The sequence below is a fragment of the Lissotriton helveticus genome, chromosome 1_1 (genome assembly GCF_964261635.1).
Source record: "Lissotriton helveticus chromosome 1_1, aLisHel1.1, whole genome shotgun sequence".
In the NCBI taxonomy this organism is placed as follows: domain Eukaryota; kingdom Metazoa; phylum Chordata; class Amphibia; order Caudata; family Salamandridae; genus Lissotriton; species Lissotriton helveticus.
The window spans coordinates 379,894,791-379,915,577 of NC_136057.1; the positions used below are offsets into that span (position 1 = coordinate 379,894,791).

General features: G+C 42.3%; 1 protein-coding gene across 2 annotated transcripts in view; it reads left to right on the forward strand.

Annotated features, from left to right (window-relative positions):
• LOC144769598 (sodium- and chloride-dependent GABA transporter 2-like) overlaps positions 1–20,787 on the forward strand; it is a 762,140-nt gene that overhangs the window by 171,635 nt on the left and 569,718 nt on the right. For both annotated transcript variants that reach the window (XR_013598730.1, XM_078653757.1), the window contains exon 3: positions 12,106–12,240. Coding sequence is in view for 1 of the 2 variants with exons in the window: in XM_078653757.1 (XP_078509883.1) it covers positions 12,106–12,240 (135 nt within the window). In the remaining variant the exon portion in view is untranslated. The remainder of the gene's footprint in view (positions 1–12,105; positions 12,241–20,787) is intronic.

Genomic DNA, 20,787 nt, shown 5'->3' on the forward strand with positions numbered 1-20,787 from the left:
ATAAAATCAACAAATTGGAAACATTGCTGCCGTAAAAATTATTGTGCAAAGCATTAGATAAGCTATAAAGTGAGTTTATCCAAATTCATAAAAAATAAAATAAAGTCCAAGATGTAATCCTGAAAGCCTCCTCCAAACTATATATGTCACAAGAGTGGCTAAAATAAAGGAAGCATGCCCTTGTAGCTACAATCTTTTAATCAAGGCAAGCCCTAAGCTTTACTGCAGATTAAAAAAAATTAGGAACAATGGAATCTTCATACAGCAATTGTAGATGAATAAAAGCTGGTGGTACCTGCTTAAATTTCAATCTTCTTAAGACCGGGATGATAAAAGTTTTCTGGGAGGTTGCGTAATAATGACAAAATATAAAAAAATGTAGCATATCCTGTGGCGACTCACTGTCACAGCCACAGGGTGATAAAATCTGGCTTCTGCTACTCCCCCTTGGGGAGGCCAATAAGAAGTGAAACAAGTCCAATCGAAACTTGGTCAGTTAAGAAACATTCATAAGTGCTAAAAATTCCAAAGAGAAATGGCTCGGTAATCAGTGTTGTTTTCAAGATTAATAATGTACGCACACTGGGTTTCCTTAGTTCCAGATCTTCCCTCTCCATTTTCCTTAGTCCACAAAGGACTCTCTGACCCACCCCTAATCACTCCTAGTCACCACTTCTGGATTTGTGAAGAGTTCCACTCTTCCCAAACTTTCAAAACTACATTTAATATATCTGAGCAAGGGAATATAATGAGCATAATCAAGAGACATACACTCTTTCAAGAGTAAACGATTCAAAGTTGTTACCTAATTCAACTAAATCTTTAGCCAAAATGGTAAAGGGTGTAAAGCCAGTCAATCACAGAGATAAGGCACCCCCAGTTCCTCATGAGCCACCAAGTTCGACGTAACTTTCGGCACGCCTAGCAAACGCTACTACTTGTAACTCCTTCAGGGGCGCCATTTCATTTGATCATCCATTAGGACCCCCAGATATGACAATACATCAGGTCGGGGAACTTGAACACCATCCAAACATAAATTGAAAAGGCTTTTTCGGGTGAGGTACCACCTGCATCACATAGGATTTAGAATTGTTTATTGACATGTATAAGTTTGCCATAAAAGAGGAGAAGGGGTAAAGCGATGTTTGTAAACCCCTTGCGGTCCTTGATAAAAGTACCACGTCATCTGCATACAATAAAATGGGCGGACTACGTCTGCCTACCTGTGGATAATCTACCATTGTCTTCATTAGAACTTTATCCAAATCATTGATGTACAAGTTAAACAGAAAGGGGGCAAGAATACATCCTTGACGTACTCCTCTCATAATTGCAACTTTAAGGGAAACCATTAGATTTTGTGAGAATCTAATCTGCAACTTAGTTATATGGTGAAGGTCTTCCAAAAAGCAGACAATAGTACCATCTACTCCCATAGCCACCATGGCCTGCCAAAGTTTAGCCCAATTCAAGCAATCAAATGCAGATGAGAGGTCCATGAAGGCTAGGAAAATAGTTCCTTGGCAGGCTACTGTATATTTATTCAAGATCAGAGGTAAATTAAGGCGCTGAGCCACAGTGGACCGCCCAGGGAGGAACCTACACTGAACAGGATAGTATGTTCTTCTGCCCAGCTACACAACCTTTCCAGGAGTACTCGGCCTACCACCTATACTACCAAGTCAAACAGTGAAATTGGTTTGTAGCAGTGGGTGCTGTCTCAGTCGCCCTTTTTAAAAATAGGTAGTATTTTAGAAATAGACCATGACTCAGGGCAACCTGTCTTTACGGAGGCATTCATCGCTGCGTTGAGGACCGTGCCCGAAAGGTTGCATCTGATTTGTAAAGATCTGGCAGGATATCATCCAGACCCGGTGCTTTGTTGCCTGACAGCCCAATAATGCCTTTTCTAACCTCATCTATGTTACCAAGTTGAAGGTATCTACCTCACAGCCAGGGATACAGTGTAGGTCAGAGGGGCACTGGAACATAGCTTCAAAATGAAGCACCCACTCTTCTTCATTAGTGTGGGCACCCACCGTACTTCCTTCTTCCTTATTCAAAAAGGGGCTATTAAATATGCTCCAGAACCTTGAACTGTCCCTTAACCTGCTAGCCTCAATTAACTCCCTCCAGGCTGTACTGCCTCCGACAAATTCTAGCTAAAATCAGGTCTCTTGGACTCTTATTCAGAGCTTCCCTCAGCTTCATAGCTGCCCGGGAACAATTAGAGTCAAACCACCTAGGTTTCAGGATAACTGTGTGTGGGCACAGGGCACTTAAAAAAAATCAGTTATTTTTGCAGAAATAGTGTCAAAGGCACTGATGACCACTCTCGGGCCGTGGACAGTGTGGTGTACAAGGCCAACTCTTTGGTGCATGATACAGTTATTAACTCATAGAAAGTGTCTGGGGATATCTGGTCCCATTTAAGCCATCTTCCACCATCTATTGGTCTCACCACCCCACTCTGCCCGGCTCCCCCTCTGTGAGACAGTAAAGGCCCACGTGATGGTTCGGTTGTCGAATAATTGCGTGGCGTGTTGGGCTAAAGGCAGTTTCTTTTTGTTGTCTTTACAGGCAATAATTGTTTTTTGGCAAACATAGTACATGGAGTAATTTACTCCCATGCCAGAGGTAGCAACATAACGTGTTCAAATTATCAGCCATTTCATTCTACGTTGTTTGGGATTTTGAGCACACAGCATAGGCGACATTTTTCAGGTAAAAAGATTTGCATTAATTAATAACACAGGTGTTTGGGCAGCGCAGCAACATTTTACATCTTGAGTAATTCTTCGTTTACCACAGCAGTAGAGAGCAGATTTTCCGGCTTGAACAGTGCTGGAGTTGTTCCGTTTTCTTCTAAGTAAGTGAGTTTGTGCATCCCATAGTCAGGTACGGTTAATATGGTGTTCAGTATATTCCTCTGACGTTTAGACACTGTGTTTTGTTCCACATGCAGCAACTACAGTTATCTTAAGTAGGAAGAGGATCCTCATTTAGACATTGGTTACATGTGAGTGTTGCTTTTGAGGACGTGGTCAGTGAGATAATTGGTCTTTCATCACAGCATGCAACTAACTTATTAGCTCCTTTTTAGTTTTTATTCTCTTTTATTCTCTTATAGCGTATATTCGAATTTAACATTTACACTGGCTTTATTGCGCTTTATTCCTTCAATCCACTTCTTTTTTCTCACGGTGGTTCTTCCCCCTTTTTTCATGTCTTCATTCACCTTCTCTGCAATTGACTGGTAGAAGATACATCTGAGGTATTAGCACTGATATTTCTCAACATTTCTGGCACCACCCCTGGACACACTGGCGTTGCTCTTTGATCAGTCACAATGTTTATTATATCTGGAATTTTGTTCATAAGTCTGATTATGGATTCTCTTTTATTGTTTAACAGTTCTCCTGAAGAAGGGATTTCATCCCGAAATGCATTGGGCATGATATTTCGACTGTATTTCTGTTTGATTCATCTGATCTTTTGTTACACAATTGAATGTTTTTTGATGATAGGAATCAATTTTTATCTTTGGTTAAACAAGTTTGCTTTCAATATATCTGCAAAACTTTATCCTTTCGCGCCTTTGCGATTGAATCATTTGCAAATTTTTTTGGATACATTTGTTTTTCACTTAACATGTTTTTATGTATGTTGACAGATTAATACTTTAATTCCAGCAGTGCGCCTGGCATACTGGTGGTATTCCATCAGCTATTTTTCGTTTGTTAAGAGCAACCATGTAAATTGATTTTGCGCCTTTATCATATTTAGATCTCCACTTCCTTTCTAACCATTTGCAAGGCACAAAGAGATTAAGACTCTTAGTGGTCTGGGATTTCAAAGGTGCATTGGTGTCAATAGCCTTTGCCAACCAGCCATTAAATCGCTATTCCTCCTGTTCTATGTCCCCTGTCTCACTACAGGTAGTGGACTGAAGCGACTTAATAAATACATTGTTTCATATTCTGTGCTCAGGTATGGACACCTTCTTAGTTAGACTTCGCAAGTCACAAGGCATCGTGGAGATAAGACTGAAAGGGATCAGAATGTGATCTGATCAGGTGGGTTTCAGGACTTGCTATGCCATGACAGTCAAGGGTTTAGCTAGGATAAGGTCAAGAATATGTCCAACTTTGTAAGTGGGTACCTAAATTAATTGTTCTAGATTAAAACCTTCCTAAGAACACAGAAACTGCTGGGCGGGCTTATAGTTCAGGTCATCCACATGGAGGTTAAAATCACCTGGTACCAAATAGTTGGTATGAAGAAAAAAGCTGAAGGGAGGTAGCCAAGGCATCAGGGGGTGATAGATAAACACACCTAATAATGCAAATGAAGGGGCTAGAATGATGGTGAAGGACATGCCTTCAATATTATACATGTTGATTAGTTATAATTCTGTGCAAGACTAGGCAGAAAGATGTATAATAACCACTCCACCCACATTTTTATCACCTCTGACAAAGAGCTTGATAGAGAAGTCTGGGGCATTGCCACGGCAATGTCAGCAGCCGAGCAGTCTTTTAACTACATTTTGATCATAAACAATAAATCCCAGTGCATGTCTAGGTAAGGAGAGACAGTTTAGGAGGCCAACCTAAAAGGAATCTCCTGGTGTTAGTATATTGAAGTTGTCTGACCCATCATGTGTCACAGGTCTGTGGGCCTTGGCAGGTATATGGTTGCATGGTTTAGCAGCTTCAAAAGAGAAGTCACACACAGTGCAATTAAATCCCACTCCTGGATTAACATCTGAGAGCTCATCTACCAGACTGCAGAATGCTATACTTAATGCTAGTATTTCAGCCCTAGTTTAGATGTTATGTTATGTTATGTTATTATGGATTTCTTAAGCGCACTGTCACCAGAGGTTTCCTGGCGCTGATTGGATTGGAAAAGAAAGGGAGGAAGCAGGGGAGCAAAGAATTTAATGAGGGAAGAGTGTTGTTTTTAAGGATTTCCTGAAAGAAAGGAGGGAACAAGATGACTTAAGTGCGAGGGGGAGGGAGTTCCACAGCCTAGGGGCCAAGCAGGAGAAGCTACAGCCACCCGATCTTGCGAGTTTGAAACGGGGGACAGCAAGAAGCGAGAGATGAGTAGACCTCAAGGTGCGGGGGGGGCAATAAGGAGTAATGAGAGATTTGAGGAAAGCAGGGGCAGGGCCAGTGAGAGCTTTAAAGATCAGGCAGTGAACCTTGAACGTAATTCTTTCGTTCACTGGTAGCCAATGAAGATGGCGTAATAAAGGTTGGGCCGACTGCCATTTGGGGATTTTGAAGACCAGCCGGGCGGCCTGGTTATGGACGATCTGCAACCTCGATAGCAGAGATTGAGGGAGACCGTGGTAGATTGAGTTCGAGAAGTCCAGCCGGGACATCACCAGGGCTATTAGGACTTGCAGCAAGGCTTCAGGTGAAAGGAGGTGAGCGACTTTCCGGATCCTGTAGAGTTGAAACATGCAGGAAGATGTTACTGCGCTCACCTGTGCCTTGAGGGTGAGCCCGGAGTCGATCAAAATTCCGAGGCTCTTAACACATCCAGCAGGAGAAGGTGGTGTTCCAAGCTCAATCGGCCAGTACTGGGGGCCCCATAACTGGGCACTTCTCCCCGGAAGGAGGAGCTCAGTCTTGCCTGGATTGAGCTTGAGCTGATTTTGGTTCATCCAATGCTGGATGTGTGTCATGGCAGTCTGAAAATTAGTGACGGCGTCAGGGGAAGTGAGGGGAAAAATAAGTTGTAAATCATCCGCGTAATTAAACACGGTGATATCCCATTTACCCAGGGAATGAAGGAGGGGTTGGAGGTACAAATTAAAAAGGAGGGGAGACAAAGATGATCCTTGAGGAACTCCGCAGGACGAGGGGACACTGGTGGCACAGAAGGGACCCATGCTTACTGCCTGGGACCTCTCCTCGAGGAAGGATTTGATCCAAGACAGAGCAGCCCCACAGATTCCGGCGGATTCGACACGGTGGATTAAGATGTTATGGTCCACCGTGTCGAAAGCCGCTGATAGGTCGAGTAAAACTAGTGCCTGGGGATGTCCTTTGTCCTCGCTGCGCCTGAGATTATCCAGCACAGCGAGGATCACGGCCTCAGTGGAGTGGGCTGGTCTGAACCCGGCCTGGTTGGGTGCCAGGTAGTTGGATTCCTTGATAAAGTGTGAGAGGCAGGTCGTGACATGAGCCTCGAGGATTTTGGAAAAGAAAGGTAGAAGGTAGATGGGGCGATAGTTGGCCAGGACTGCTGAATCGGCGCCGGGCTTTTTTAAGAGGGGCACCAGTGTGGCCTCTTTAAATGAGCTGGGAACTGTGCCTGAAATGAGAGAGGAGTTGAGCAAGGGAAGAATACAGTGCGGGAGGGTATGACAGATGTCGCGGAGCACGAAGGGAGGACAGCAGTCCTTGGGAGATCCAGATTTCACGCGAGAGGACAGTCTGGCGAGTGATTCCGGGTCGAGCGCAGGAAACTGAGAGAAGGTAGGTGTATTAGCAGGGGGGGGAACTGATACGGCGGACGGAAGTGAGTGGGGAATGGAATTCTTAATAGCAATGATTTTATCTGTAAAAAAGGAGTTTAAAGCAGTGCAGGATTCCAAGGAAGGAGGTGGGATCGGGAGTGTCCTGGAGTCTGATGTCAATTCGCCAAGGACTTTAAATATCTCCTTGGATCTGTTGGGAGCTGTTAAGATCCTATTGGAGATGAAGGAAGTTTTGGTGGTGATAATTGCAGCTTTGTAGGCTTTGCGCGCAGACACATAGGCTTCCCTGTCGGGGCCGAGGTAATGGCGCCGCCATCTGCGCTCCAATTGGCACAGCTCCAGATGTTGTTGCTTTAAGGTAGAATTATACCATTTGTGGGATTTATTAAGATGGGTGCGGGAGAAGCAGGTAAGGGGAGCAAAAGTGTCACTGGCCGTTGTTAACCAGTGTGAGATGTTAGCGTCCATGGTGTTGATGTCCAAGGACTCGGGGAGTGAAGGCTGGGTTTTAGCAAGTAGGGAGAGAAAAGCGGGCGAGTCCAGAGTTTTTCAGTTCCGGGCGGACCCTCCAGGCCGGGAGGGGGGCCTGACCAGGCCCTTTATGAGGATGGATGACTCGATCAGTGAGTGATCTGACCAGACACAGGGGGAGACAGTCGGACCGAGAAGTGAGATACCTTGTGTCCATATGTGGTCCAAGATGTTACCCCCGGTGTGAGTGGGGGAGATGACATGCTGCGTCAGATTGAGGCTAGAAAGTGCCTCAAACAATTCGGTGGCGTGGGGACCAGCGGCAGCATGGTTGAACCAGTAGTTAAAGTCGCCATATATGGCAACGCGAGCTGAGGAAGTCATGAGGGCAGCAAGCTGCTCACAAAAAGTGACAGGAAATAATGGCATCAGGGTGGGAGGGCGGTATAAGACGATAAGGGTCAGAGCCCCCGCTTCAGTTGGCAGGCTGATTACCAAGTTTTCAACATCAGGGAGGCATAAAGATGACGACTTAATGAGCGGTAGATCTTTGCGAATAATTGCTGCAACCCCTCCGCCACGGCGGCCGTGAGGCCGGTTGGCGTTCAGCAGATAATAGTTAGGGGGTAGGGCAGCCAGGATGTCAGGGAGGGATAGGTCGGATAGCCAGGTCTCAGTGAGCAGCAGGATGTCTGGGTTTTCCGTGATCAGCAAAAGAAAGATATCAGCGTGGTGTTGGGGAAGAGAGCGGGTGTTGAGATACAATATACGGATGCAAGTTTCCGGCGGCGCAGGGAGCAACTCGGGTGCACGGGTGAGTCTGGGAGAGACCAAGTCGGCCGCAATGCCGAGAGATGCCAAGCGGTCCCAGGTTGTGGATAGAAGAGCGCAGGGGGGCTGCTGGAGATTTCTAAGTGCAGCAGGGGAGTATGCCAAAGATTGGGCAGCATTTTGGGGCCCTGGGCCCGTCTGGGCGCGGACGGGCGCAGACGGGCTTGCCTTAGGCGCGCCTTCGGTCATACAGCGTGGTGCATTATGGCTGGGCTTACCGGCAGCATAATGAATTCCTATTTGTAAAATAAATTCATATTTGTAAATTACAAACATATCACACCTTAAGGTTTCAAAGCGCTGGGGCCGTTGGGAACATTAAGTGAGCTGTTGCCCAGAGTCGCGTGGTGCTGAGCTGAGCTGCCGCCAGGGATAGAACCGTGCACTCTGTGCTGCAGATTCAGCCGCTCTGGCTGCTATGCAACACCTCTCCCAGCATGGAGGACGGGAACAGAAGGCTTGCTTTTGGTACATTCTCTGTGCTTATCCATTGCATATCTGTGGCTCCTCATCATGGGACCCTCGAACTCTGCCTAGGACAGCACATGGTGGCCCTCTGCCCTCGGGAGCCCCCCACCCCCAGAGACCACAAGTGGAACCTCAGCATCATCCTGGACGCCTCCCTCTCGAAAACCCACAAGATTCACGCCGTCACCTCCACCAGCTACAACTGCCGCCGCATCCTCTGAAAGACCTTCAAATGGATCCCCCCTGAGCACAGGAAGACCGTCACCCACACACTCATTACCAGCAGACTGGACTATGGAAATGCCCTCTATGCCGGCATAAACATGACCCTCCTACACCAGCTCCCGATCATCCTGAACGCCATGACCAGTCTCGTGCTCTGGACTCCTTGGCACAAACACATAATGCAACACCTCTGCGACCTACACTGGCTCCCCGTCGAGAAGACAATAACCTTCAAGCCTCTCACACACACCTACAAATCCCTCCACAACTTCGGACCCATATATCGCAAAGAAAGAGTCTGTTTCCACGCACCCAAAAGGAATCTCTGGTCCGCCGACCTCGCACTAGCAGAGGTCCCCCGCATCTGCAGAAACAGAGCAGGAGGAAGGGTGTTCTCCTACATCACAGCCAAGACCTGGAATGAACTCCCAATCAGCACCAGATGCTCACCGAACCTACACCCCTTCAGGAATGACCTCAAGACCCTGTTCATCGACTGAGAAGGAGCTGCCCCCCCGCGCCTTGAGACCCTCATGGATGAGTAGCGTGCTGTATAACACCCAGATTGATTGATTGATTGATTCATCTGGTTAATATAGAGCCTCGCCACTAAAACAACTAGTGCACCAACAAAGAAAAATGACATCTCGCTGACAAGTTAGGAGGAATAAGTAAGAGGAGTACAGAAATGTGCAAAGAACACTGAAAGTCACCAAGTGAGGGCTTTAGAAGTCCCCCAATTGATTCCCCAACTAATGCAATATCTTTCACCCATAGTCACAATCGGCAATGTGGTTTTTAGGAAGAGCGATCAGTACTTTAGTTTCAGCAAGATCGCCCCATAAACAATTAGTGCATAATAGTGCAAAGAGCATGCCCCAACAGTAAAAAAAATCTATATTTTAAAACTGAGCACAGAAATTTGGAGTTTGGTGTCTCTAAACTCACAATTTAAAATCACAACTTATGTTGAAATCAGATTTTAAACTGTAAGTCTGAAAATGTCACTTTTAGAAAGGTGGCATTTTCTTACTTCAATCATTCTGTGCCTCCTGTCTCTGGATACATGTCTGGATTGGGTGACAGCTGGGCTGTGCGAATTCCCCCTAGACAGTTACACAAAGGGAGAAGGGGTGTGACATTTGCATCCTGACGGCCCATCAACAGGCTGATGAGCCTTCCTGAGGTAGATTGGGAGGTAGGATCTGACACTTGCACCTAAATAGGGCTGTGCCTATCCCCACACAAAGAGCTGCATAGCCCCTTGTAGTGAGTCTGGATCCAGGGCATGAAAGGCGGAGACCTTGATATCTTCAAAGGCACATTTGGGTATAAGTACTGGACCCCTGATACTACCAAATCAGGACTTTGCCTGATTGAAGGACATTCTGCCTGAAAGAAGAACTGTTGTGCTGCAGGACTGCAACTTTGCTTTGATGTGTTGGCCTTCTGCCTGCAGATTGATGTGTTGTAGGAGGGGCTGCCACTTTGCTACCTGTCTGCTGTATTCTCCTACTGTGTTTTTCCTGGGAGTGAGGGAGACTGGACCTGTTTGCTACATCATTGAACCCAAGTTTTTCTAAGGGCTTGTGGCTTGCCTCCTGTTCTCTAAAGACTCAGGGTCACAAAAGGCATTTTATAACTTTGCCATCTGTGAGCCCTACCTTTACCTGGGGTGCCCCCTCTAGACCTGGGCCTCAGAAATGGATTCTACAGCTATTTTCTGCACAAAGTGACCCAGTGATCCCTTTGTGCAAATCAGAACCAAAGAAGTGCTTTCTGACGTAGTGCAGATTTGTCTCGATGGCGAGATTTGACAACAATGCAGCGCCAATCCGAAGATGCCCCTGTGAGGCCTGACTCTGACTCAGCACCAACTCCTCGACACTGACAGCGGGCCTCGGAACCGAGACGGGCCTCGGAACCAACGCAAGGAGTCCTCGACGCTGATGCTTGCTTCGTATAAGGTACTTTTTCAGCAGGCTCTACTTTGGTCCTATAGCCAGCCTGCTCTCCATTGTGGTCAAACTCAACTTTGGATTTATCTCTGTTCAGCGCAACATCAAGTAACCATTGAGCGCTATTGATTTCTAAGCAGTCTTTTTTAATTTAATCTTTAAAAGTCAATATGTCGACTTCTACCTTTTAGATTTATGTTGCTTTGGTCTTATTTTAGTCAAAAAAATATTCTCTGTTGTTTGAAATGAAATGAGTGTGGGGTCTTTCTGTGGTGTTTCCACTGTGTTACTGTTATGAAAGTGCCGCACAAATACTTTACACATTGCCTCTATGAAAGTGCCGCACAAATACTTTACACATTGCCTCGTAAGTTAAACCTGACTGCTCTGTGCCAAGCTACGAGAGGGTGAGCACAGGTTAATTTAGGTTAATTTAGGTTGTGTATTTCACTTACCCTGACTAGGTTGTAGCTCTTGCTTGGACAAGGTGCATATTCTGCCAGCCAGAAGCCTCAGTTTCTAACACATTTTATATAGATTGTAAAGTATTTGGAAGGTGACAAATGTGACAAATGTGCACCTTGTTGAAGGTTTTTTCCCCTTGTAAAACCTCACTGTCACCATGGCAGCTCTAATTCCAATCAGATATAATATACATTATTTCTGGGAAAGAGCAAATCATGGGCCAGATCTACAAAAACGTTTTCTGATTGACAAGCATGGAATTTGCAAAAACACAGGCTTTGCGACTACAAAAACTGCTTTTTGATATGTATTATTTGGTGAGTCAGAAAATCATTTTTTTTTGTAAACAGATTTTTTTTGTAAACAGATAGAAAATCATTTTTGACTGCCCATACCAAATTGTAATTAGTAAGGCACATTAAAGTAGCATTCCGTATTTAATTACTAAATGCATCTCAATAGGTTATTCAGTTAGCAACATTTCTTAGGACATATGTAAAGAGGAAGTTGAACCCTTGCAACACCTTCCCCTTTGTGAATGGTGTCAGCATTCATTGGGAGAAAAGACAGTAGTTCAGGGGACTACTGCCTGCTACACCTGATAGTTTACAAATCAGGAAAATGTTTTTTTTTTTTTTTTTTTTAAGGGACATGGGCTGCTATGAATAAAAGGTTTCCCATTGGGAAATGCTAATGTGGGTATGAAGATCTGTTATTCTGTTATTCCTTGCAGGCCACCATACCTATGTTAGTAGCCAATCACAGAGTCATATATACTGGCGGTCTAATTAATCTTCAATACAGAGGCCATTCTGCGGTCTGTTCTTGGTAACTGGCCATTTTTACATGTGAGATAATTGTACATAGGTTGCTTCATAAAATAAGGACTCATCTTTTTGTACACCTAGCCCTTATTCGGAAATCACACAAACAATATATTAGAGAAAAGAAAAGAGTCTAAGCAGGAGAAGACAACTGAGCAAGGAGCTGTGAGTGAATATAATGAGTGATTGTGGATTCAGTAATGACGTCCAATGTGTACTGACAATGGAACTAAAAACAGTAGGAGTGGCCCATAGTTCTCTCTGGTCTTTAAATTATGGTTTACATGTGGTGTCTTGTTGCCAGCATTCAAAGATTGAAAGTTACACCAAGACATATGAGACCTTTATATATTTCATTTTCCAGGTGCCTTTCTCATCCCATACCTCATCTTCCTCTTCACATGTGGGATCCCATTGTTCTTCCTCGAGATCTCCGTAGGACAGTACACAAGCCAAGGGGCCGTAACCTGCTGGAGACGACTCTGTCCAATTTTTGAAGGTAAGCTATTTGTCTCTTCTTTATATTTAGTTAAGGCTGTAGGAAACAAGACTCTGAGACAGATAAAACATGTTGGTTTTTATTAATTTGAATAAATAATGTGCTGATATGAAATACTACATTTTATTTATAGCAAGATTGTATTGGTATATACCCAAATGGATTTGTGTTTCAGTTTGATGAAAAGGATCCAACACTTGACACTGTTATCTGTTCATAAAATACAGTACTACTGCATCTGTATTCCTCGCTATCATCATAGCATATAGTTTTTGGAGGTTACCAGGCAAGCTGAGCATTCTACTCAGTTTATATTGAATGATGTACAGTGACATGAACTACACTTAACCCAGTTTGAAAAGCTGTAGACTCAAATTTAAATAAGAAATCCTCTTTCATAGTAAAAACAACTTTTTTGCTTTTTGACGGTCATGCAGTACTTACATGAGACCTGCGATAGGAAGCAACCCCCACGGATCTCCAGCTGGACCATCCCAATGGTTTTAGGAATCCTGTAGGATTACCACAGGACAAGTGGGAGAAATAAAATACACTATAAATAAACAATAGGAAAAAACAAAAGATAACATTTGCCATTATACCTGGCTATGCTACTCAGATACTAATTTATGGTAGAAAAACATTCACAAAAAAAAACAAAGTTTATTATGAATTTATGATTTTATAGTTAGCTATGGTGATAAGGTTTCACTTTACATTAACAAAAAGCGACAGAAATTCACTGAAAAAGCTAATGCTAAAGTGACGTTACAGTTCGAAGACAATGTCAGTCATAATGTAATGCTTTTAAACATGAAAAACCACGGACATTTACCAGTTACAGTTCAGCAAGCTAACTATTACTAGTCCCCCTCCATGCACTGCTTATAAACTCACATATTACATCACTCATGACATGTTCAATCGTAAATCCGGTATTTGTAAAGCGTGGACTACTCACCCTTACGGGTCTCAAGGCACTGGGGGCCGTCGTGGAAATTAAGTGAACTATTGCCCAGAGTCACATGGTGCTGAGCTGATCTGCCGCAGGAGCCGGGGATCCAACTGTGTGCCCTGTGCTCCGAAGTCAACTGCCCTGGCCGCTGCACCATACCTCTCCAATAACATCATTAATAAAGTCACTGATGACATTCTTGCATTTTCGAGGTGTCAGTGGGCGGCCGACACAGAGGCTATTTGGAATGGAATGAAGGTAACTTGTAAACCACGCAGGTCGGGATCCAAATATGTAAATAAGATACCTCACCATTGAGATCCTTGTCCTTGTGCTGCTTACTAAATTAAGAAGTATCCTACCGCACTGCCCTCCGCCATATTTGGATTGAATTATCCGCTAAGTTGATTATCCTCCTTATGTCCATATACTCCCCATTTGAGGGAGTTTCAACAGTGCATTATACATCATTGGACTTGGTTTTGGTGCCCGACTACACTTATGTCAATGGGAGAAACTTGGCCTCTCTAATTGAATGTCCCCTGGGAATTTGAAAGTGGTATATCTGACAAGGTCCTGAGGAAGGTGGTTGTCCAAGAGCCTTTAACCCACCGAAACGCGCGTCGACCTAGTGCGGAGTCTCATGCATGGCATTGGAGACTCTTCTTTACCGTGTACAGATATAGTATGATTGTTGTTGTGAGACTGGAAGAAGCGGTATGACTGGAAGTATGTATGGTTGTGTTTGAGTTTAACCAGGGGTGTGCTGTCAGATATGTTTTCTTATGTAAATATTGAAATGATCATGGCTAAAAAAGAAATATACCAATGATTGTTTGTACTATGAGATTGTATCCTTTATCCATGTGTTTGAAAAGTATAATATGACAAAAGAGAAAAAAAGTAATTTTGATAAAAAATTTATGAAATGTTTTGATAAACTATATATATATAAAAAAAGATTTTGAGATAACCTTTTCTTGTCACTGGTGTACTTTCTAAAATGTATTGGAAAAGCATGTGAACTTTGTTGCACGATAAATGTATAATGGTCTATGAGGGAAATATTGTTACTATTGTATGCATTTTCTTCTCCTCTTTTCCCTGACCGTAATAGTCCTATAGAGGGGGTCCCCCATTCCTGCCTTGACATTTCAAAATAGATCATTGATGACATATACATATATACAGAGGGATCACAGAAACCACCACAGATCTACTATTGGACAATACAGTAGTTAACCTCTCGGATATAGTATTATCCTAAGCTGAAATACAATTGCTGAATCTTGGGTTATCATTGTGTCCTAAAAATTCGTTCAATTATGTGCAAACTCGGATAGATGTTTTTAAATGTATTCGGAAACTGAAATTGAGGAAGCATTTCAAGTTGGCTGACGCACAGGATCAGGCAACAAAAATAACTAAACTAATGCAACCCACATATAAATTTCAGTTAGCAGATACCAATGCATTGAGGGTGGCTCAGGCCTTGGCCACCGACGATGCAAATGAAGGTATGTCTACACAGGAGGATCTGCATAATATGGGTATTAGAACCAACTTCCCCTGTGCCAGCAATTTTAATCCATCTTCTACTTTCATTCCGCTCATGCCGAAGGATACGATAGATGCTTTCAATGACATTGTAGTTGAGGACTTAAAGGAGCTACAATGTGTCACTGCAAGGAAAGTGAAAAGACACAGATACATGGAAAAACAATATGCAGCCCTCATGAAAAAATTACGTAACAACTCCAACCTTATAATAAATAAAGCAGATAAGGGAGGAAATATTGTTATCTGGCCCGTACAATGTATTTGGAAGAAGCGAATCGGCATTTGAGTGATAAAGAATGCTACAAAAAGGGAACTTTTAATGACTTCAAATGCCTAAAAGAGAATATACATAAAGAATTGAATCAATGGAAGAGGGACGGGTTATTGACTAAGCAGGAACATGGCTTCCTTAAAAATGAGTATTCAATAACCTCTACCCTCTATTTCATAACGAAAATTCATAAATGTATTACACCTATCCCTGGGCGACCAATCATCTCTGCTCAGAGGAGTATTCTGGAGGCGGTCTCCAGATATGTTGACCATTTCCTACATGAGTTTGTTGAAAACCTGCCTTCGTACATTAAGGTCACTGGACATTTCTTATCTAAATTAGACAACATAGAATGGAAAACTGATTATGTTCTCATTGCTCTAGATATTAGTACCCTCTATACGAGCATTCGACATGCAGACGGTCTAAATGCTGTTAAGTATTTTTTGGATCAGCGTAGTATTGCATATAAACAACATAATGCTATGCTTTTAAGAATGATTCATTTATGTCTTACTAATAATTTTGTCCTTTTTAATAAGGAAATTTACCAACAGCAGAGGGGTGTGGCGATGGGAGCATGCTTCTCCCCCACCTATGCATGTTTACATGTAGGGTGGTGGGAGGAGCATGTTCTCAGAGGGTCACACAAATTCTTGTTTGATTCACATGTGGTCCAATTTTGGAGATTCATTGATGATATCTGCATGGTATGGAGAGGTACAGAGGAATCAGCCAGAGATTTTGTGAAAAGCATAAATGTAAATAATTTGAATTTGCATTTCACGGCAGACATAAGCAGAACTAACATTTTGTGTGAAGAATGACACCATCCAAACGAAACTGCACAGGAAACACGCAGCAGGGAATGCAATTTTACACGCCAGGAGTGCGCACCCGGGACACTTGATCAGAAGCATAGCCTACGGGGAGTTCCTCTGGATGAGAAGAATATGTAGTTCTGATTTAGATTTAGAGGCATGTCAAATAGAGGCACATTAGAGGTTTCTGGCGCGAGGGTATTGTTCAAAGGAGCTAGAAGAAGCCAGAATTAAGGCAAACAGTCACAGTAGAGAGGACTATCTAGCTGGGTCGAGCAATGAGATCAAGTCGATAGATAATTCAGACCCTACCCATGCACAGAAACAGATTAGTCTCATCACCACGTTTAATACGGAGGAAAGCAAGGTGAGGAGGATTTTAAGAAAACACTGGCCCCTATTAAAAACTGACATTACCTTAGCACAACTAATACCTGAGGAACCGGTCATCACCTTTCGCAGGGCTCCCTCTATGAGGGATGCTCTAGTCAAATCTAGTCCCGAAGTGGTTAAATCCAAGAATTGGGTAATGAGTAGAACGGGGTTCCGCAAGTGCAAATTTGGTGTAAACACCAGTAAACACCAGTGAATACTGCACAACGTTTGATGTCAATCCCATAAGGATTAAAGAATCATACACCTGCCGCACAGAATTTGCGGTATATGTTTTACAGTGCACTTTCGGATTAAAGTACGTAGGTAGCAAGAAGTTGCAAGCCCACAACCGAATTCTACAACACTTGCGCGCGATTGTCAACTCTGATGAGAACTACCCGGTGGCCAGACATGTCAAGCTGGCTCATGATAAGAACTTGAATTATTATTATTGATTTAGTACCCAAGAATATAAGGGGTGGCAATAGGGAGAAACAACTCAGGCAGCTTGAATCTAAATATATAATTTTATTAGATACAAGAATCCCGAATGGGATGAACATGGGGGAAGACCTACATAACTTTCTTTAAAAAAGTCCTATAAATCTGTTTAGAATATAGTACCCCTAATAACATAGATGGGACCTAATTTGTACGCCATATGCACACTCAATGGAGAAAATACAAACAAAGATTAAAAAAAACATGATGCGAGGTATACTGGTGCCCTTAAATATTACATGTTTGTTACAATCTCACAGGGTACTGATGAAAGTGGTTGTGGTTTTTTCTTGGTTTTTTCTTGGATGGTTTGAAACAGAGTACTGAAGAGTGGTTTTAAAAGCAAGATTTAATCATGATCAGGGCACTTATGTGAATTTAGTCTTAGAGAATTTAGGGGACAATGAGAATGTATATGTATATACTATGTCACTTTTGCACTTTATTCTACTTGCACAACTGATTGATCAGATTAGGTATTTACTTAATGAAACAAGTTTGGAGGTTTGTGCTATACTGCAATTAATTTTGGCAACAAGTCTGTTCATGCACTTTTGACAGTCAATACAATTTTATGATCTATTTTAAACCGGGAATTTTGATATGCAATTTTAAATATCATTTTATCTGTGGTATTTTCACGTAGCACTATTTTGCCCTTTATTAATTATGCTTACATTAGCACTTTATTCATCTGAGCATGGTATTTTGCACAAGGTATAAGAAGATAGGATTTCTTTACATGGCATTTCAAAGGGAAAGTTGGGCCACTTGGCCACAACTACATCACAATGGTAAAATCATATCATAGGAACTGTGGAGATATAACAATTTCTTTGATATGAATAAATGCTGCTAATATATTGCTGCTATTTAAAAGTATTTATACATTTTTTTTCTGCTATATAAAAATATATTTATTTATATATTTATATATTTATTGTGATGCTGCTAGTGAATTTGATTTTTGGCTGTGTATGAAGAGGGAGCACATGGATAAGATATTTACAAAGTGGTTTTAGCTATTTAAACCCATGATTTTATATTGGTTCATGTGCCTTCATTAAGATAGCCAGTAGGTACATATAGTTAGGACCTAGTTTCCATAGGAAATCCACAACATTCTATTGGGAATAACTTTGGCGTCGATTGAGGAAATTGCGTGATATTTGCCACAATTTTGGCCAGCTCAGTTCTGCTCCTTCCCTGAAAGTTTTGGGGGGATTCATCAAGCGGGGGCCGAGAAAAAAGGGGGGTCCCAAAATGTGTTTTCCCCATGTTAATTTCGATAGGACGTTAGGACACGGCTACAGCCTGAACCGCTGAATGGAATTACACCAAACTTTGCAATATTGTAGGGACTGGTACGCAGAAGTGCCTTTTCTATATTTGGTGAAAATTGCTCCAGTGTTTTTTATGAAAATTAACTTCAAAAACACATATATATCTATATAAGCTTACTGTAAGCTTACTGTAAGCTGACTGTACTCTGTACCTTCCAGAGTACGAGCTGCATTCTGATTGGCTGCCAATGTCTGTCAACACTCCAAAACAGAAATTGTTGGCAGCCATCCTGTACCTCGGTAGACTGAGGCACAGGAAAGCAGAAAAACAAACGTGTAGAACTCAAAAAGGGGGCAGGGTAGAAGCACCCTGCCTGCCTACGCCTGCTCAGGGGTCCCACAAGGACCCTCCAGGTCCTCCCCCCCCCCAATTTTATTTTTTGGGAAAAATCACGGGGTACGCGTGAGATCTGATTAGCTGTCAGCACTTCATCCAAGAAGTGTTGGCAGCCATCTTGGGACCAATATACATGATAGCACCTCATTAAAAAGCATTGTAGTTAATAGAGGGTTTTAGGACTTTAGTTACATTATAAATCATTTGTTGATGGTACCATACTCATTTTAGGAATTGTGGTGTGTTCTAAGGTGATTTTACCATGTGAAAAAGCCTTCTGCTGGGATATCATGAATCATGTTTGAAAGAAAACTATTATCTCATGCTTTTCCCACAGTGGTTTGGAAGGGGATCTATAAGCTAAACTGAAAGCATATTTTCTGTGAATTCACATTATCTTTCTCAGTCATGTGAGAATGAAGTCTGACATTCTCAGTAAAACATGTACATCCAACAAGGACAGCGACTGTCAGTTGATTCCTTTGTGTTCTACTGCAGCTTCCTAGAGTGTTCTAAAGAACAACTAGAGCGCTAACAGTCCTACTTATTACAAAGGTATGGCACACCTGAAGCCATCTTGATTGGAATAAAGTGGTAACTCTTAAAACATTTAATTTAAAAAGGAACAAAAGGAGGGGGTATATTTTGCCATAGAAAGTATGATTAGTGCTGCAGAAAGAAAAATTAGGGCACATTTTGAGTGACTTCTCAAATCCTCTTCTATTTCATTAAAAAATTCTGACATGCAGTCTCCCAAGATGGCCACTAGAGACAAAAGAGCCCAAATGTAGCCCAAATATCACCCAGATGTAGCCCAAGTATAGCCCAATGACAAAATGTCCCAGAGTGTTCTAAAGAACAACTTGAGCACTAACAGTCTTACTTATGTCAAAAGTATGGCACACCAGAAGCCATCTTGATTAGAATGAAGTGGTAAGTCTGAAAACATTTATTTTAAAAAGGAACAAAATGAGGGGGTTCATTTTGCCATAGAAAGTATGATTAGTGCTTCAGAAAGAAAAATTAGGGCACATTTTGAGTGACTTCTCAAATCCTCTTCTATTTCATTAAAAGAATTCTGACATGCAGACTGAAACATGCACTTTGAATACCAGCAGCAGACTTCCCTGGTGAGCAGTAGCTTTACTACAGTGATCTAATGAGCAACTAGAGTGCTAACATTCAGAATTTATGGCAAATGTGTGACACATCTGAATGCCTTCGTGATGGAACCAAAGTAAACAAGCATTGAAAATGCAATAGATCTCGCCCTCGTTTAAGTTAAAGCCATTCTGTTTGTAATGAGGTGGCTTTTTAGCTTTGATTTTATTAGTGTTTTTAAAACTTTCATGTAAATAACATGCATATGTATGCATATATGTATATGTATGCATGCATTTATATTTGTATTTATATAGATATGCAGATTATATATGTTTATATATGTATGTGTATATATAGCTATATATACACATACATATATATAAATGCATATGCATATATATGCATATATATATGTGTATATGTGTGCGTGTAGAGAGAGGTAGAGAGGTAGAGGTGTAGAGGTAAAGAGATAGAGGTAGAGAGTGAGTAATAGAGAGTAGAGAGTGAGTAGTAGAGACTAATAGAGAGAGACGTAGAGAGAGGTAGAGAGGTAGAGAGTAGAGAGTAGAGAGTGAGCAGTAGAGAGTAGTAGAGAGCAGTAGAGAGAGTAGCAGAGAGTGAGTAGTAGAGAGTAGTAGAGTGAATAGTAGAGTGAGTAGTAGAGAGTAGTAGAGAGTGAGTAGTAGAGAGTGAGTAGTTGAGAGTAGTAGAGAGTAAGTAGTAGAGTGAGTAGTAGAGAGCAGTAGAGAGTGAGTAGTAGAGAGTAGTAGAGAGTGAGTAGTAGAGAGTGAGTAGTAGAGAGTAGTAGAGAGTGAGTAGCAGAGAGAGAGAATAGTAAAGAGTAGTAGAGAGTGAGTAGTAGAGTGAGTAGTAGAGAGTAGTAGAGAGAGAGTAGTAGAGAGTGAGTAATAGAGAGTAGTAGAGAGTGAGTAGTAGAGTGAGTAGTAGAGAGTGAGTAGTAGAGAGTAGAGAGCAGTAGAGAGTGAGTAGTAGAGAGTAGTAGATAGTGAGTAGTAGGGAGTGAGTAGTAGAGAGAGAGTAGTAGAGAGTAGTAGAGAATGAGTAGTAGAGTGAGTAGTAGAGAGTGAGTAGTAGAGAGTAGAGAGCAGTAGAGAGTGAGTAGTAGAGAGTAGTAGATAGTGAGTAGTAGGGAGTGAGTAGTAGAGAGAGAGTAGTAGAGAGTAGTAGAGAATGAGTAGTAGAGAGTGAGTAGTGAAGAGTAGTGGAGAATATTCCACAGTTTGGCACAGCACCACTTGCACAATAAGTCCAATCAA